At 40.7% G+C, this 17,265-nt stretch overlaps 1 protein-coding gene across 3 annotated transcripts in view; it reads right to left on the bottom strand.

Annotated features, from left to right (window-relative positions):
• Positions 1-633: 633 nt before the first annotated feature.
• BBS7 (Bardet-Biedl syndrome 7) overlaps positions 634-17,265 on the bottom strand; it is a 45,913-nt gene continuing 29,281 nt past the window's right edge. The window contains exons 14-20 of one of the 3 annotated variants that reach the window (XM_066233857.1): positions 13,516-13,655; positions 10,978-11,142; positions 6,085-6,194; positions 5,857-5,960; positions 5,631-5,754; positions 2,041-2,186; positions 635-1,819 (exon numbers count right to left, since the gene is read on the bottom strand). In XM_066233857.1, the coding sequence (XP_066089954.1) occupies positions 2,053-2,186; positions 5,631-5,754; positions 5,857-5,960; positions 6,085-6,194; positions 10,978-11,142; positions 13,516-13,655 (777 nt within the window). In that variant the 3' untranslated portion in view covers positions 635-1,819; positions 2,041-2,052. Of the gene's footprint in view, positions 2,187-5,630; positions 5,755-5,856; positions 5,961-6,084; positions 6,195-10,977; positions 11,143-13,515; positions 13,656-17,265 lie in introns of all 3 variants that reach the window. The other 2 variants (XM_066233868.1, XM_066233848.1) reach the window with 2 other exon arrangements.

Below are 17,265 nucleotides of genomic sequence, written 5' to 3'. Positions count from 1 at the left end.
GAGGCGGGCCGCGGACTTTAAATGGAGCCGCTGGGCGGCCCCCTGGCCGGGGCGGAGGCTGGAGCTCCACCACCAACCGGTTGGGGCTCCGCCATGAGTAATGGGCCCACGCGACCTTCGGCCCCGGGACTTCCAGGAGCTTGCCCGACTTGTTTCCCAAAGTCTGAAGTCGGGCCTGGCAACCCACCGGCCCGCTACTCTCGGCCAAATTATTCAGTGTCTCTGATGCCTGTTTTCTTATCTGTCCCTTAACATCTACCTGTCATACGCTGTCGTCAGGGCTAAATTACGTGCCTAGGTCGGTTAACACTGCTCACCTTGTAACAGGTTCTCCGGTGGCAGACCACAAGGTCATTTATCGCCTGTTTCTTCACTCAGGCTTATTTTTCCTAATGAAGATGTAATTAATTCTAGGTACCTCCTTGAACTACTGTTGATATAATAGTTAAGCACTACAAGAAATTCAACTAGTCATTAATTTTTACCCATTTTCCCACAAGCTGGAGCAGCCAGCAAAGCACTCAATGAAATTCCAGTGACCTAGATACGTGTGCCATTTAGAAATGAACGTTGCTTAAATAAAGGAAAATCTAGGATATTAAAATAAAAATTTTAGCAATCTGTGCTTTTAACAAATTTTTACGTTTAATATACAAGGCTAGCGCATAAGTAACAAATATAATGGTATGTAATTAATAAGCATTTTATAACAAATTCATGAGTGTGCCCTTCTTAAAAACACGAATAGCTTATTTTCCATAATTTTCACACCATTTTAAAGCAACCTTTAAATACAAATTGCCCCTAAACATGAATAAATATGAATTAAGATTAATAAACAAAATTACCATAGCCTCACTTCCCTTCACACATGATATAAAGGAAACAAGTGGACACCAGTGCAGGAAAATCTAAGAAGCCCCCACTGTTCCTGCATTATTCACATGGACACTCATGTAGCTCTACTGGTTATAGAACATCACGGTAAGGTCACCCCACGCCCTCACTCTGTGCTAGCTCTGCTCACTTCCCTGCCCATAGTTTATACCACTGGGCCAACTCAAGCGTTCCACACACTGAACACGGTCACAATGGTCATTATCAAGCAAGAGTGAAATCAGTTGCAAATCAATATCAACCCCAAGAAAAAAATATTTGGTAGGTTATGTCCATTAGCTGACAACATAAATAACCTGGACACAAACCAGTTACCAGAATGTCGGTTCTAGTCCCAGCTTTGCAAAATAATAGCATGTCCTCTTTCTTCATCACTTAACTGCAATTAAAATCAGTTTTCTTATATGATTTGAAAAAAAATAATATCTGTTGTAAAAATGAGTTAACAAATGTAAATATATTTTGAAAATGTGAAGCAGTTTGTACATACAATGTGTGTAGCTTGTTAAATCCAGGGTGGGGCAACAGTAAGTTTACAGTTGTGAGTGTACAAAACAGTTTATTCTTGTGTTAGTGTTTATTAATTATTGTATTCTTTTCCATACGAACTATAAACCTACTTTTGTCCCACACTCTATATTTTTATTTTCCAAGTATTGTTTCTCAACATAAAAGTTAAAACATCCACTTGCAAAAAAACTCATTAAAATCCCTTATAATCATTCCATTCATATTATAAAAATAAAAATGCTATGTATGCCTGACCTGTGGTGGTGCAGTGGGTTAAAGCGTAGACCTGGAACACTGAGGTCGCTGGTTTGAGACCCTGGACTGGCCCAGTCAAGGCACATATGGGAGTTGATGCTTCCTGCTCCTCCCCCTTCTTTCTCTCTCTCTCCCTCCCTCTCTCTTTCTTTCCTCTCTGAAAAAAGAATAAATAATGTCTTTTTTTAATAGCCTTTAAAAAAAAAATGCTATGTATTTTTTAAATGTTGCACTCATCAAAAGAAATAGCATTACCAAAAAAAGTTAGATATCAAATATTTTTAGATAATATTTAAAAGTATTTGAGATAAAAGTATGTACAGTTAGCTTATAATTTTAACATTTTCATCTAGACAGACAACTTCTCTGGAACTTTACCTTGTTTATATTTCATGCAGCATCAAAGAAAGCAATTAGTGCGTTTTGGTCATAACTGTCCAGAATCTCCAGTAAAAGAGGTACTTTGGTTTTTACATTGGTGCCTTTGAATTTGAACTTATCTATAAAAAGATCGGTGATCATGCCTATAAAGAAAATGTTAATTTCCTGTCATTGATTAGTTCTAATTAATGACACAGTACTTAATGAAAGTAAGTGATTGCTTGATAATCTTTTTCTAAGCACCTGTAATTCCACTATTTATACACAAAGCTAAAAGGACTGATGCTTAAAAATATTTATTTTGGTGGTATTTTAAGGCAAGTTTCAAAATATAAATCTTTTGGCTAATAACTTTCTTTTCTTGTTTTTTTTCTTCTTTTTTTCTAAGTGAGAGGAGAGGAGATAGAGAGACAGACTCCTGCATGCGCCCCAACTGAGATCCACCTGGCAACCTCATCTGGGGCCAATGCTCTGCCCATCTGGAGCTATGCTCGCAACAAAGGTATTTTTAGCGAAAGAGGCGGAGGTTCCATGGAGCCATCCTCAGAGCCCAGGCCGATGCGCTCAAACCAATGGAGCCGTGGCTGTGGGAGAAGAAGAGGGAGACAGAGCGACAAGGGGGAGGAGGAGGGGAACAGGGTGGAGAAGCACAGCTTCTCTTGTGTGCCCTGACTGGGAATTGAACCTGGGACATCCACATGCCTGGCGACACTCTCCCATTGAGCAAACCGGCCAGGGAGGGCTAATAACTTTCTTAACAATTGGTTATAAGCTATTAATTCAGTCAACTGCTGACCAGTCTTGAACTGCTCTTGGTATATGTAACATCACAAGTGATTTGTTTTTCACAACAAGCTGACCATTTTGACACAGTGTAGAGATTCTGTTCTTAACAGGTTTATTTAGATTAAAACATTCCATCTATATGTTGACCATTCTTGGGGTTTGACCTGAAGGCAAATATTTCTAGGTTCAAAGATCTGAGCAGGCCCTGGCTGGTTGGCTCAGTGGTAGAGCATCGGCCTGGTGTGCAGGAGTCCCGGGTTCGATTCCCCACCAGGGCACACAGGAGAAGCGCCCATCTGCTTCTCCACCCCTCCCCCTCTCCTTCCTCTCTGTCTCTCTCTTCCCCTCCTGCAGCCAAGGCTCCATTGGAGCAAAGTTGGCCCGGGATGGCTCCATGGCCTCTGCCTCAGGCGCTAGAATGGCCCTGGTTGCAACAGAGCAACGCCCTGGATGGGTAGAGCATCGCCCCTTGGTGGGCATGCCGGGTGGATCCCGGTTGGGTGCATGCGGGAGTCTGTCTGACTGCCTCCCTGTTTCTAACTTCAGAAAAATACAAAAAAAAAAAAAAGAAAAAAAGATCTGAGCAGATTATTTCACCTTGAAGTTCTCTCATATGTACAATGGGAATAAGCCCAGCTGTCAATCCTTTATCCAAAACTGTAGATGCAAGAGGTGTTTAGGGAATATAGGATATGTGGCATAATACCCCAGGGGAGTGTGGCAGCATTTGATGACAAAACATAGCAATATTTCTGCAACAAAATCTATGGATAAACAATCACACTAAGTGGAATAAAAAGACTTTAAGTAACCTCCTGTCAGTTTAAGTGAACTTCTATCATTAAAGTAATTTGGATCAAGTCAGACTTGATGCAAAATTATTTATGAAAAATGCTTTGTTTTTCAAAGCATTCTGGATTTTGGAACTGGTGATGAGAGATGGTGGTTCTGCACTGCACATTTTCTAGGTTGCTATAGGATAAAAGATCATGTGCTTGCCATACAGTAAATACTGAGACATTAGACATTATTACAGTCTGTGAGCAAGTTTCTGGGTATAAGACATGAGCCTGACCAGGTGGTGGCGCAGTGGATGGAGCGTCGGACTGGGATGTGGAGGACCCAGGTCGAGACCCCGAGGTCACCAGCTTGAGCGCGGGCTCATCTGGCTTGAGCAAAAAGCTCACCAGCTTGGACCCAAGGTTGCTGGATCGAGCAAGGGGTTCCTCAGTCTGCTGAAGGCCCGTGGTCAAGGCACATATGAGAAGGCAATCAATGAACAGCTAGGGTGCCACAACGAAAAACTGATGATTGATGCTTCTTATCTCTCTCCGTTCCTGTCTGTCTGTCCCTATCTATCCCTCTCTCTGACTCTCTCTCTGTCCCTGTAAAAAAAAAAAAAAAAAAAGACAAGAAATTTGTGACATAGGCTGAAGGATCCGTGCAGATGAACTCCACAGAAGACCTGATATAGCACAAAAAGTACACATTCAGGGGAGGTGGCTCTGCAGGCTGTGCCACTGCCCAGCAACGTGACAACAAATACTTAGTCTGAGAGCTCACATTAGAAATTGGAAAACAGCAGAGACATGGACAAGAGTGTGGGGGTTACAGGGTGGGCGGAAGGAGAGGGAGGGGGTTGGGGGAGGGCAGGGGCACAAAGAAAACCAGTTAGAAGGTGACAGAAGACAATTGGACGTTGGGTGATGGGAATGCAGCATAATCAAATGTCAAAATAACCTACAGATGTTTTCTCTGAACATATGTACCCTGATTTATCAATGTCACCCCATTAAAATTAATTTAAAAAAATGGGAAAAGAGGAGATAATATCATCTGTCTTGTAGATCTGTTGTAGGGATTAAACATCCCACCTGATTATGAAGACGCTATAAAGAGATGTGCTATGCACAAGAGGTCTCATGTAAAGACTGCAAAACAAGTTTTTCTTAAGCTGTTCCTTCCCTCTTGCTCTCGCTCTCAGTACAGTTTGTTGAACACCCAACTTCTACCAGCAAAGCAAAATGAGTTTTGGTTGACACAGCACATTTATATCTCCTATTAAATTTTGTTAAAAAATATGAAATGCTGCACATTGATACAGTCATCCCTCGCCGTATTACAGTTCACTTTATGCAGTCTTACCGTATCACGGATTTTTAAATTGTATATATCTAATTTTGTATCACAGATTTTTCACTATATCGTGGGATTTTGTGATTTATAGGTATTTTCATATATTCATTATTTTAATTATTTTTGTGGTAAAAAAGCAAATTAAGTGTGGGAAAGGTTAGTAACAGTGTGGGGAAGGTTTATATGAGTGTGTGTGGGGTTTATAAAGCCTTAAAATATATATAAATAATAAAATAAATATAAGGTTGCTACCTCGCGGTTTTCATCTATCACGGGGTGGGGGTTCTGGAACCTGACCCCCGCGATAGACAAGGGACCACTGTATTTCACAATAGCAACAAGACCTGAAAATTACTGGTGTAAAATATAGCCTAAATCTTAATGCTTCACAGGTTATATTCATTTCACAGCAGGTGTCTTTATATATCTAAATCCACTGCATGAAACTTATATTACTTCTTAATTTTACTTGTAACTTATCAAGTAAAAATATTAAATATTAAAATGGACTTGATAAAATAAATATTGTAAGTAACAAATTGGCTGTCACAGATTCATGACTGCTGTAATCTTTGCCTGTCTCTTCTGCCCAACTTCTCTCAAAAAATCCTTCACAAACAGCTAGAAAAGAAACACAGCAAGGTATTCTAGAATAGACCACTGACCATAGAGTCTTTCAAGACGTGCAGGTTGCTTTTTGTATTCTTCCTGTAGGTGATCTGCCTCTTCTAGAATACAGCGATATTCTGGTATCAGAAAGTCTGTATTTCCTTCATGAACTTGCAATTCCTATTTTAAATTAAAAACAGAAGCAACTTAATGTTCAAATTTAAATGCAGAATTTTAGAAACCCATCACAATAAAATAATAATCCATGAGACATACACTTACTTTTAGAGCATCAATTAACTGAACTTTCTTAGTCAAAAGCAACTGGTACTCCAGCTTTGGGTGGATGAGCTCTAAAGTGTGTCTGACTGATACTTCATTTATTTCTGGAAGAAGTCGAGCAAAGCACAATTAGAAAGTCATTTTGATCAGAAACATTACTATTCTAACAATAGCAACCCCGCCCCCCAAAAACAAGCCCAGAAAAAAGATTCTTTTTTTTTTTTTTACCGTATGATATGTTTAGGTTAATTTTCTTTTTTGTAGCTTCTTTAGAGAGCACATCCTTTAGGATGGATATAGTAGAAATGTTGTCAGATTTAAAGACTCCTTCTCCTTTTCTACAAAATATATTTTTTAAAAAGAACAGCTTTAGATGGAAATACACTCAGTAAATACATATTTTGTAACTAGTGTTTAGATTTCATTTGATTTTAGTTTTTTTTTTGTTTTTTTTTTAACAGAGACAGAGAGAGGGATAGACAGGGACAGACAGAAACGGAGAAATGAGAAGCATCAATCATTAGTTTTTCATTGCGCATTGCAACACCTTAGTTGTTCATTGATTGCTTTCTCATATATGCCTTGACCGCGGGCCTTCAGCAGACCGAGTAACCCCTTGCTCTAGCCAGCCAGAGACCTTGGGTCCAAGCTGGTGAGCTTTTTGCTCAAACCAGATGAGCCCGTGCTCAAGCTGGCAACCTCGGGGTCTCGAACCTGGGTCTTCGGCATCCCAGTCCGATGCTCTATCCACTGTGCCACCGCCTGGTCAGGCGATTTTAGATTTCTTTATATACATATCTCATTATTGATATAAAGCATACTTAAATGTGTAACCTTATACTGTTATATTAATTCAAGTTCTGAACATACTTGTAAAACTTAACAAGATGCTAGGTATATGCCTCTTAAAATATACCAATTTATATGTCCTTCATTTAAAACAACTTATTCTCACTAAAAAAATTTCTAATAGCTAACTCCTTATGAATATAAAATACAGAGTTGCTTACTTACATATATGTTTTTTCTTTAATGTACTCACATAAATCACAAACAGCATGACTATGTGCTTCATCCTTAGAACCGAGAACAAACATACAAGTGCCATCTGTTCTTCATGCCCGGCACCCACTGCCATGTTATGGTCACAGGACCTTTCTCTGGCACCGCTCGCTCTCCCTTCTCCATCCACAAACTTTCACTGGCACTGGCCTCAACCCCATTTCTGGGACTGCAGTGGGAAGCTTAGCTAAACAGGGCCTCCCAGACTCCTGACCACAGTGGTCCACAGCTCGGCAATGACACTCAATCCTGGGACTTTTGTTTCTACCAGAACTAGTGGGAAAGGCAGCTACAGCCGCCGACGGCACAGCGAGCTGTATGGAACTGCGGTGGCCACCATGGCACTACATGGAAAAGCTGAGACCCAGCAGAGCTGAGCAATGGGAAAAGAGCAGGTTTGACGACCTCAGTGAAGCTGCTAGTCCAGCTGTCTTGAGGCAGAGGAGCTGATAAATTCCTTCTACTTGGTTAAGTCTGTTTTGTGTTTGGTTCATTTTGATGATAACCAAAAGTGTCCCAATTAATTAACATATACCATTTTACATGTATTTAATGCTGCCTTTTTATTTAGTTTTCATATACACCAATAGTTTATATAGACTAGGTATAAGCAAATACTGAGATCTTTCTTCTAGAAAGATGAGTAATACATACTTACTGTTTTGATCCCAACTGTGTTTTGGAAATCATGAGATTTCCCACTAGTCTTTAATTTTAACTGCTGATACTTAATTTAAACACATAGTACCCAACATCAGTGGAATGACTTACATGACTTCTCTAATCATCACAATGAGGAAGTGCTATTGTTTTCATTCCTCAGAAGAGAAAACTAAAGCTCAAAGAGTGAAGTGACCTAGCTGAGGTCACACAGCTGGAGAGGCACAGAGCCAAGACTCACACCTCGGGTCTGCCTCCAAAGCACATGCTTCTGTACTTCCTCCATACACGTGTACTTAATCTAGATAACTAAATAACAGTCTAGCCTGACCTGCGGCGGCGCAGTGGATAAAGCGTCGACCTGGAATACTGAGGTCACCGGTTCAAAGCCCTGGGTTTGCCTGGTCAAGGCACATATGGGAGTGGATACTTCCTGCTCCTCCCTCCTTCTCTCTCTTTCTCTCTCTCTCTCTCTCTCTCTCTCTCTCTCCTTTCTCTCTAAAAATGAATAAATAAAATCTAAAATTAAAAAAACATTTAAAAAAATAAATAAGTAACAGTCTAATTTAGAGATACAAGCTTACATAGGAAACATTATTGTCCACTTCAAATCAACAACAATACCTACCTAAGACAGGTGAGAATAAAATGCTATGGGAATAGAAAAGAGAATCAAGAGAGGCTTAACAGATGCAGCTAGTGAGTTGGGTCCTGAAGAGTAAGTATTGTATTTCCCCATGTATAAGACATACATTTCCCCAACAAATTTGGGGTGTAAATATACTGGGGGCATCTTATACAGTGGTTGTAGTTTTTTTACTTGCAGTTCCTGCCTTTTTTGTGCTTGTTTTTGCACTCATTGTTTAAGACAGTGATTCATCATCATACACAGATGAGGACAAGCTAACAGATGGTAGTTTTGACAGTGATGAGGAATTGTATGAATTTTATGACGACTAAAAGTTGAAGTTCAGCCTGATCAGGCGGTGGCGCAGTGGATAGAGCATCGGACTAGGATGCGGAGGATCCAGGTTCGAGACCCTGAGGTTGCCAGCTTGAGCGCAGGCTCATCTGGTTTGAGCAAAAAGCTCACCAGCTTGGACCCAAGGTCCCTGGCTTGAGCAAGGGGTTACTCGGTCTGCTGTAGCCCCACGGTCAAAGCACATATGAGAAAGCAATCAATGAACAACTAAGGTGTCTTAATGAAAAACTGATGATTGATGCTTCTCATCTCTCTCAGTTCCTATCTGTCTGTCCCTATCTATCCCTCTCTCTGACTCTCTCTCTGTCTCTGTAAAAAAAAAAAAAAGTCCCTGGCTGGTTGGCTCAGCGGTAGAGCGTCGGCCTGGCGTGCAGGAATCCTGGGTTCAATTCCCGGCCAGGGCACACAGGAGAAGTGCCCATCTGCTTTTCCACCCCTCCCCCTCTCCTTCCTCTCTGTCTCTCTCTTCCCCTCCCACAGCCGAGGCTCCATTGGAGCAAAGATGGCCCGGGCGCTGGGGATGGCTCTGTGGCCTCTGCCTCAGGTGCTAGAATGGCTCTGGATGCAACAGAGCAACGCCCCAGATGGGCAGAGCATCGCCCCCTGGTGGGCATGCCGGGTGGATCCCGGTCGGGCGCATGTGGGAGTCTGTCTGACTGCCTCCCCGTTTCCAGCTTCGGAAAAATAAAAAAATAAAAAAGTTGAGTTCAATAACTTTATATAGTACATTTATTTTTTCAAATTTTGGGCCCCAAACTTAAGGTGCGTCTTATACATGGAAGCATCTTATACGTGGGGAAATACGGTAGTTCTGACTGGCAGAAAGAATAGTAAAGGACACAGACAGGTAAAAAGCAGATATACTATTATAAAAATATACAATAGACGCTTGCTTTGGCAGCACATACACTAAAAACGCACAATATGCCCAATATGCCAGGAGCATGCTGAATTGTGGGCTACGACTGAAGCGCGAGGTCCCCTATAGGGCTGCAAATGGGTCACTGCTACAGGGTTGGACACAGACCAGATCCCCTGGGAGGTACAGTGGAGCAGCTCCATAGGGCTGATCCTATAACCAGTTACATTTCTGGAGAGTTCTAGGTCCCAAAAGGCTGCATTCTGAGGTAAAATTAGCGTTCACTGCTATTTCCTGACTTCGCGTGCTAAAGTTTCAGCTAGCGGGCAGGAGTGATACTCTGCTCAGGCAAAGAATCCTTAGGAGACAGAGATGGAAAGAGAACAAGAAGCCCAGTCCCTTACAAAACAAAATTAAGAAAACAAAAGATCAAACACACAAACACAGAGGAGGTGAGAACGAGAATGCCAAGACCCTGAAACATCGGGAGGGAGGCAAAAGCTCAGAGCAGCAAGCGGTCAGCGGGAGGAGCAAGCTCAGAGCTGGGAGCAGTCAGCGGTCAGCACCAGAGCGGGAGTGGTCAGGCCTGGAACGGTCAGGCCAGGAGTGGTTGCTGGCGAGAAGGCAGTCAGTGCACTCAGCAGGGCGGCTTAGCCCCCCCCCCCCCCCCCCCCCCCCCCGCCCACCATGTGCAAGGGCAACCAGGGACCTCCTCCTAACCCGTGGCCTCACACACCTGCATGTCCTCAGCTCTGGAGTACCGAGCCATTTCCTATTTTTGCAGGAAGAAATTCAATCGAAATTTTTATTGGAATTAGGATAATGTTCAAATCAAGTTGGGAAGGACTGCCAAATTCACAGTGTCTTCACACTGAGGACTACAGAGTATTGTATATTATTATTCCACTGAATCAAGTCTTTTATGGCAATAAAATTTTAAAACTTCTTCATGTAACTTCTACAGATTTCTAATAAAGATTGTTCCTACAGCTTTTATATGGACATTCTGTTATTGTTATTTGTAAAGCCAGTATCCATGGCCACCATCACAGCCACCTGCCTATGCAGGTTGGCATTTGATTCGGACAGTCGGTAATGAAACAACGGAGCCAAAAACTGGTGGGCCATTAGCTTTAATCCTAGCTTGCACCCAGTGGGCAAGTAAAACACACTTAGTCTTAAAACTAAGCCTTAGGCTATAAGAATCCTGCCTGCTTACAGCCTGTCCTTCCACATCTAATGCAAACTATAAGCGAGCAAACATATATATCATTATTTACAAACGTATTTGACCAACATTATTGTTACTATGAAATGGTATTTTTAGACAATTTCTTTCCTAACTGGTTATTGTTGGAAATAAGGAATGTACTGATCTTCCATACTCATCTTGATTCAATCATTATTTAAAAACTCATAATTCTACTTGTTTTTCAATAGATTCTCTTGAACAGTATAGGTTTCAACTCATGCTTACAAATTTTTTCTGCTTTAAAACAAGAAAATTTAGAAGCTCTATTTAGATCAAAATACTTGTGAACAGTAATGTTATATTTACCTGTAGGTGCTCTCCAGCTGTGTATCCAGGAAGGTGTTTTGGAAGTAAAATGTCACACACTCCCCTACTGGAGGCTTTTCAGGAACTTCAGGAAGGCAGAACACCACCCAGGAGTGAACTTCAGCAAAACTGAACTGGCCTGTTAGAGTCAGAGTGTTCATGGGTCTGTAATTCAGAGAGGTACAGGTGTGTGTGGGAATATGGGGGGTACTACATGTACAACGCATGTCAGTGTGTTCATGGGTCTGTAATTCATAGAGAGGTGTGTGTGTGGGAATACGGGGGGATGCTACATGTACAACACGTGTCAGCGTGTTCATGGGTAATTCAGAGAGAGGTGCAGGTGTGTATGTGGGAATACAGGGGGGTACTACATGTACAACACATGTCAGCATGTTCATGGGTCTGTAATTCATAGGTGCAGGTGTGTGTGTGGGAATACAGGGGAGTGCTACATGTACAACACGTGTCAGCGTGTTCATGGGTCTGTAATTCATAGAGAGGTGCAGGTGTGTGTGTGGAAACACGGGGAGGTGCTACATGTATAACACGTGTCAGCGTGTTCATGGGTCTGTAATTCAGAGAGCGGTGCAGATATGTGTATGGGATATGGGGGGTGCTACATGTACAACGTGTTTCACAGAACTTTTCAATAGCAGCTAAACAAATATAAAGGTATCCATTTAATTATTCTCAGATTAATCTTACCCATCAGATAAATGAACATTTTGATTTCATGAGGAAAAAAGAAAATGAGTGTTTATGTATACCTCTACCTACTTGTAATACTCAGTTAAGTGACATAAGTAGCTTGTTTCCATTATTACATGCTTTACAAATAAAATTCAGCTCATTCAGGTAGATTTCATTTTTAAAAGTTCATCTAGTATTTCTACTACACAAAGTACCAAAACAGAGGTACACAAGAATCTCCTTAGGGAATATCAGCATGGTGTGAAGGAACAGCACTGGCTTCTTGGGTCTGCAGCCTGCTCTGTTCCTTACAGCTGTGCCTGTCTCTGGATGGAGGGAACACCTCCCAGCGTGAAAAATTACACAGACAAGGGAATAAAATATATCAGAGAGATTTTAAATAAATCAAGTGAATAATTATAAGTGTTAAGAGAATGTCAAGTTTGTGGAATTAAAGGTTCAGAAGGAATTTAAGACACAGCATTAAAGAACCTAAAAGCAGAAGAGAGTTTTGAGAGCATCCAGCCTAACCCTCTGATTTGCAGATGAGAAAACAAGAGCCTAGAGAGATTATTTCCCGAAAGTCACAGAGGAACAGGTAGGAGATTATAATCTGAGCCTCTGAGTTAGTTCATTTGCCGTTCTTTCCAGCACACCATGTGATCACCATTAACAACTCTGACTCTGAAGCAGGAAGATACCCCAAAACAAATCAATCCTCTTTCACATTTTCAAACAAAATCTCTGAAATATTTCTCCATCATATTTAAATTACCTATCTTTAAAATTACAAACTGCAATAGAAAAAAAATATATGGGCTTTGGTCTCAAATTATAGCTGTTTCTTATGCCACCATGTTACTTCTTTTCCAAACATCCTTTCATTTGTTACATGGGGACCTTCTCACCTGTCTTGCTCTAAGACTTAAATGCCACCTGAGCCGCTAGCACAAGGCATGGCACAAGGACGGACTCACTAATTCATTTCTTCCCCTCCTTCACTTAAGCCATGATCTTTCATCTTCAGGAAAGAAAGCAAAAAACTACAAACAAGAGGATGCTTAAATAAGAATAGAAGTCAGGCCCTGGCCGGTTGGCTCAGTGGTAGAGCATCGGCCTGGCGTGCAGGAGTCCCGGGTTCAATTCCCAGCCAGGGCACACAGGAGAAGCGCCCATCTGCTTCTCCACCCCTTCCCCTCTCCTTCCTCTCTGTCTCTCTCTTCCCCTCCCACAGCCAAGGCTCGATTGGAGCAAAGCTGGCCCAGGCGCTGAGGATGGCTTCATGGCCTCTGCCTCAGGCGCTAGAATGGCTCTGGTTGCAACAGAGTGACGCCCCAGATGGGCAGAGCATCGCCCCCTGGTGGGCATGCCGGTGTATCCCGGTCGGGCACATGCAGGAGTCTGTCTGACTGTCTCTGCGTTTCCAACTTCGGAAAAATACAAAAAAAAAAAAAAAAAAGAATGGAAATCAGAAATACAGGGACTATCACAACCCATTGCTTTAGAATATTTTCTGAGGTGAATGAAACAGAAAGCAAATACAATGTTTGAGGTTAATCCACCAATATCCTGTTCACAGAAAATGCAAATGCTACATAGTTTGTTCCTGATAAGTGTTTGAGAGGGAATGGCTACTTTACTGATCTCCAATTGTAGTCTTTTGTAAAGACAGGAAAGTCCAGCTCAGATAAGCCTCTGAAAGACAACCTAATATCCATTTTAAATATTAATCAATAGCATTTAAATTAAAATATATAAATATCTACCAGAATTTACACTATAAAAGTTAAAGGCAAGGTTATCATGTAATCCCCTCTAAGTAAACCGCTCTCCCCTTTGTCCTACCTGTCATGATCAATACAGTGAGTTCTCTGATGGAGTGAAAGGGGTTTGATAAGGTATTGGCGGACCTGACAGGTTTTGGGCTGAATTCTTGGAGTCACGTATGCTTGAAGTGTGCCATGCTGGCCTTCGATCGAGCGAATCTGATTCCACACAAAAAAGGAAAGAAAGTAAGAATAATCTAGCAAGGTAAAGATTATCTTAAAACATTCAACACAAGTAATGAAGTACTTAGGCCTTAACCTCTTCTGTAATATTTTAAAGAGAATAATGACCTTCTATTAAACAACTACCTTTTAGCACAAGAGTAAAAGAAGATTTTGAAAGGTTTTGGCAGCCAAAAGCATACTGATCCAGCTATGAAAGTTCTCCGCACCATGTTTCAGGCAGTTTGTCTATACTTAGCAATGCTCCACCATTCCAAAAGACATATGTCCTCACATACTACCCCCGTGCATTTAAAAACATAGGTGCATAATATATTTTATAAGATTCACATAAAAAATGGTTAGAATTGAGACATTTTTGTTGAAGCGATGAGTTTTCCAAATAACTGAAACTTACATGGGATATTTCATTTCCTCAGAAATGGGGGTGCTATAGCATAGAGCTGTTGTTACAAAAAGCTATTGACAGAAAAAAGTGTTTCAAAGAACTTAATTCTTAACTTTCTATGAAAATAGAGAGACAGACTCATAACCTATTATGACATATTCCAACTCGGAAATTCTTCTGAGCTATTTCGAATATGGCTAGCTGGCTATCCTGAGAATTCCAAACCAGTGAACAGAAAAGAACTTCATCAGACTGTGAAGACTAATCTCAGAGGAGCTAGGAAGCCACTGAGCCTCCCATCTAGCCCCTCTTGGTCCCTCTCTGCTGAAATCCAGCCCAAGAGGGCTGCAGTCCCTCCTGCATTACAAAGGTAGCTTCTGTTATCTGATACTTTAACTTACACTTTTCCTGGCATGTGAGGGGGGAAAAAAATCAATGTTTTACCTGATTGGCAAACATAAATACAAGTTTAAAGCAGGATGTTTTTATAAATGTTACACTACAAATATTGTCCTGAATGGGAAGACAGGAAAGATAAAAGGAAAAAAACAAAAGCAAAAAAGAATAAAAACACTGAGAGAAAAAAAAAAAAATAGATGTGATAAAGCTATACTTGAGTGTTTCTTTCCAAAGGCTAAACTTACATATAATCTTAAAGGGGAAGCTGCATATAATTTATTTCCACAATAAAAGGTCATGTGGTGGCACAGTGGATAGAGCATTGACCTGGAACGCTGAGGTTGCTGGTTTGAAACCCTGGGCTTGCCTGGTCAAGGCACATATGGGAGTTGATGCTTCCTGCTCCTCCCTCCTTCTCTCTCTCTCTAAAATGAATAAGTAAAATCTAAAAAAAAAAAAAAAAAAATTTAGGAGCATACTTGATGTAGCTCCCACTTAAGATGATAATATGCCACTAAATTTTCCCAGGAACAAGGGCCTCACTGGAGTAACCAGGGAATTAAGTTGAAAAAATAAAAAATAAAATAAAAGGTCATAATGCTTTCTCTGGTAATTTAATTCATATTCACTATTTAAAAATCTAAACAAAAGGAAAAATTAGAATAAACATACAAGTCATCTAAAACCCTACACCCTGAGATGATCATTGCTATTTTAGTAGTCATCCTTTTATTCATCTCTATGCAGATATTCAAAAACAGACATAACTTGACACAAATTTCATTTATATCATAAACATCTTTGTTTCTACTTCCAACAACTGCATTTTCCCCTTATTGCTGCCCATCCTATTATGTTCACCTCTACTCCCATCACACTGAGGCCTCTGTCCCTGATACAACTCGCCCAACCACACGCTTTTCTGTCGTTAGAAATAAGGCCGTGCATACACAGGGATTCTGTGTGCACTGGGAGCTTTCCACAGAATCTGCTCCAGGCTAACGGGATACGCTGATCCATTCTTTATCACAGCTGTGGAACATGCCTTGGGATAAATATAGAGCTATTCACTCCGTTACTCAATTACTGAGAGTTCATTCTGGGCCCACGTTTCTGCCTCTACACACAATGCTGCAGCCACACATCAGAGCATATATAACACAGTGATCTCTTTGCTGTGCAAGAGATTCCTCCACGTGGCACTGCTGCCTGCCTGTTTCCACAGCGACTACACCAGGCATGACCAACATACGGCCCGCGTAATAAGTTTATGCGGCCTGCGATTAAATTTTTAATATTCTCTGCTACTTTAAAATCTCAGCTACTCAGAAGCGGAAGCGTCTTTGATTATTGGAAATCGAGATATTTAAGAAGATAGTGATACACAGAAAAGAATTGCGCGTGTAACTAATCTAGGATTAACTTCCAATAATTGGTCAAATGGATTCGCAATACCTCTTTATTTTTTAAAGAAATTCCATTACAAATCTCATATTACAAATTAAGTAACTAAAATAGATTTGTGTGCTAAAATCGATATTATACAATTATGTTACTAAATTGCTAAAAAAAACTTTAAAAGGTTTACTCTAGAATAGACAGCAATAAATGCTATCACTGGAATGCAATCAGAAAATCCAGGTCATAGAAAAATATAAAGCAAATACTCAGATACTTCAATAGCCAAAGGTTAAAGGAGGGTGTTATGGAGACTGGGAGGGACACTTGAAACCATGTCAACACAGTAAGTCAAAACTTTTAATTCAAATAAATAAATAAATAAAAAGAAAGCGATTACAAACCAAAAAAAAATTTTTCTGAGACAATTCTACAGTAGATGAGTCAATAAAGAAAAAAAAAATACCATACGACCTTATTTGCACCAATGACTGGCTCAAACGAACTATACAAACAATCAGTGAAATCCGCACAGTAAAAACTTGATGACATTTAGGAATTATTAGTTTTTCTCAGGTATGGTAACGGTCTTGTGGTTATAGTCATAAAAAGTTATCTCTTAGACACATACACCAAAATATTTCCAAACAAAATTATAAAATATCTTGTATCTTCTTCAAAATAATTGGGGATGGAGAGTGAGTGTGTAAATGAGACTGCCGCGAGCTGACCACAGCTAAAGCTGGAGTCGTTACTTTCACATGTTTGAAACCTCCCCTAATAGAAAATTAGAAAAAAATTTAAAAAAAATAATGAAGGACTGGTAATTTTAGGTGCTCGGTTAAGTGACAACAACAGAGATAGTGGTCCGGGCTGAATTAAAAGCCTAAGACAGGAGTCAGGAACCTATGCCTTGCGAGCCAGATGTGGCTCTTTTGATGGCTGCATCTGGCTCACAGATAAATCTTTAATAAAAAAAAAAATGACATTAAAAATATAAAATATTCTGCCTGACCTGTAGTGGCGCAGTGGATAAAGCCTCGACCTGGAAATGCTGAGGTTGCCGGTTTGAAACCCTGGGCTTGCCTGGTCAAGGCACATATAGGAGTTGATGCTTCCAGCTCCTCCCCCCTTCTCTCTCTCTGTCTCTCCTCTCTCCCCCCCTGTCTCTCCCTCTCCTCTCTAAAATGAATAAATTAAAAAAAATAGAAAAATATAAAATATTCTCATGTATTACAATCCATTCATTTCCTACCCCTCAAGTTCATGGTTGCGGGTGGCTGGAGCCAATCACAGCTGTCCACTGGGGCAACACCAAATTTTTATTGGATAATGTGTAACGTACACGGGTCATTGTATGGCTCTCACGGAATTACATTTTAAAATATGTGGCATTCATGG

The sequence above is a fragment of the Saccopteryx bilineata genome, chromosome 1, assembly GCF_036850765.1.
Source record: "Saccopteryx bilineata isolate mSacBil1 chromosome 1, mSacBil1_pri_phased_curated, whole genome shotgun sequence".
Lineage (NCBI taxonomy): Eukaryota > Metazoa > Chordata > Mammalia > Chiroptera > Emballonuridae > Saccopteryx > Saccopteryx bilineata.
The sequence above is the reverse complement of the archived record's forward strand: the minus strand, read 5'-3'. Positions and strand labels throughout refer to the sequence as shown.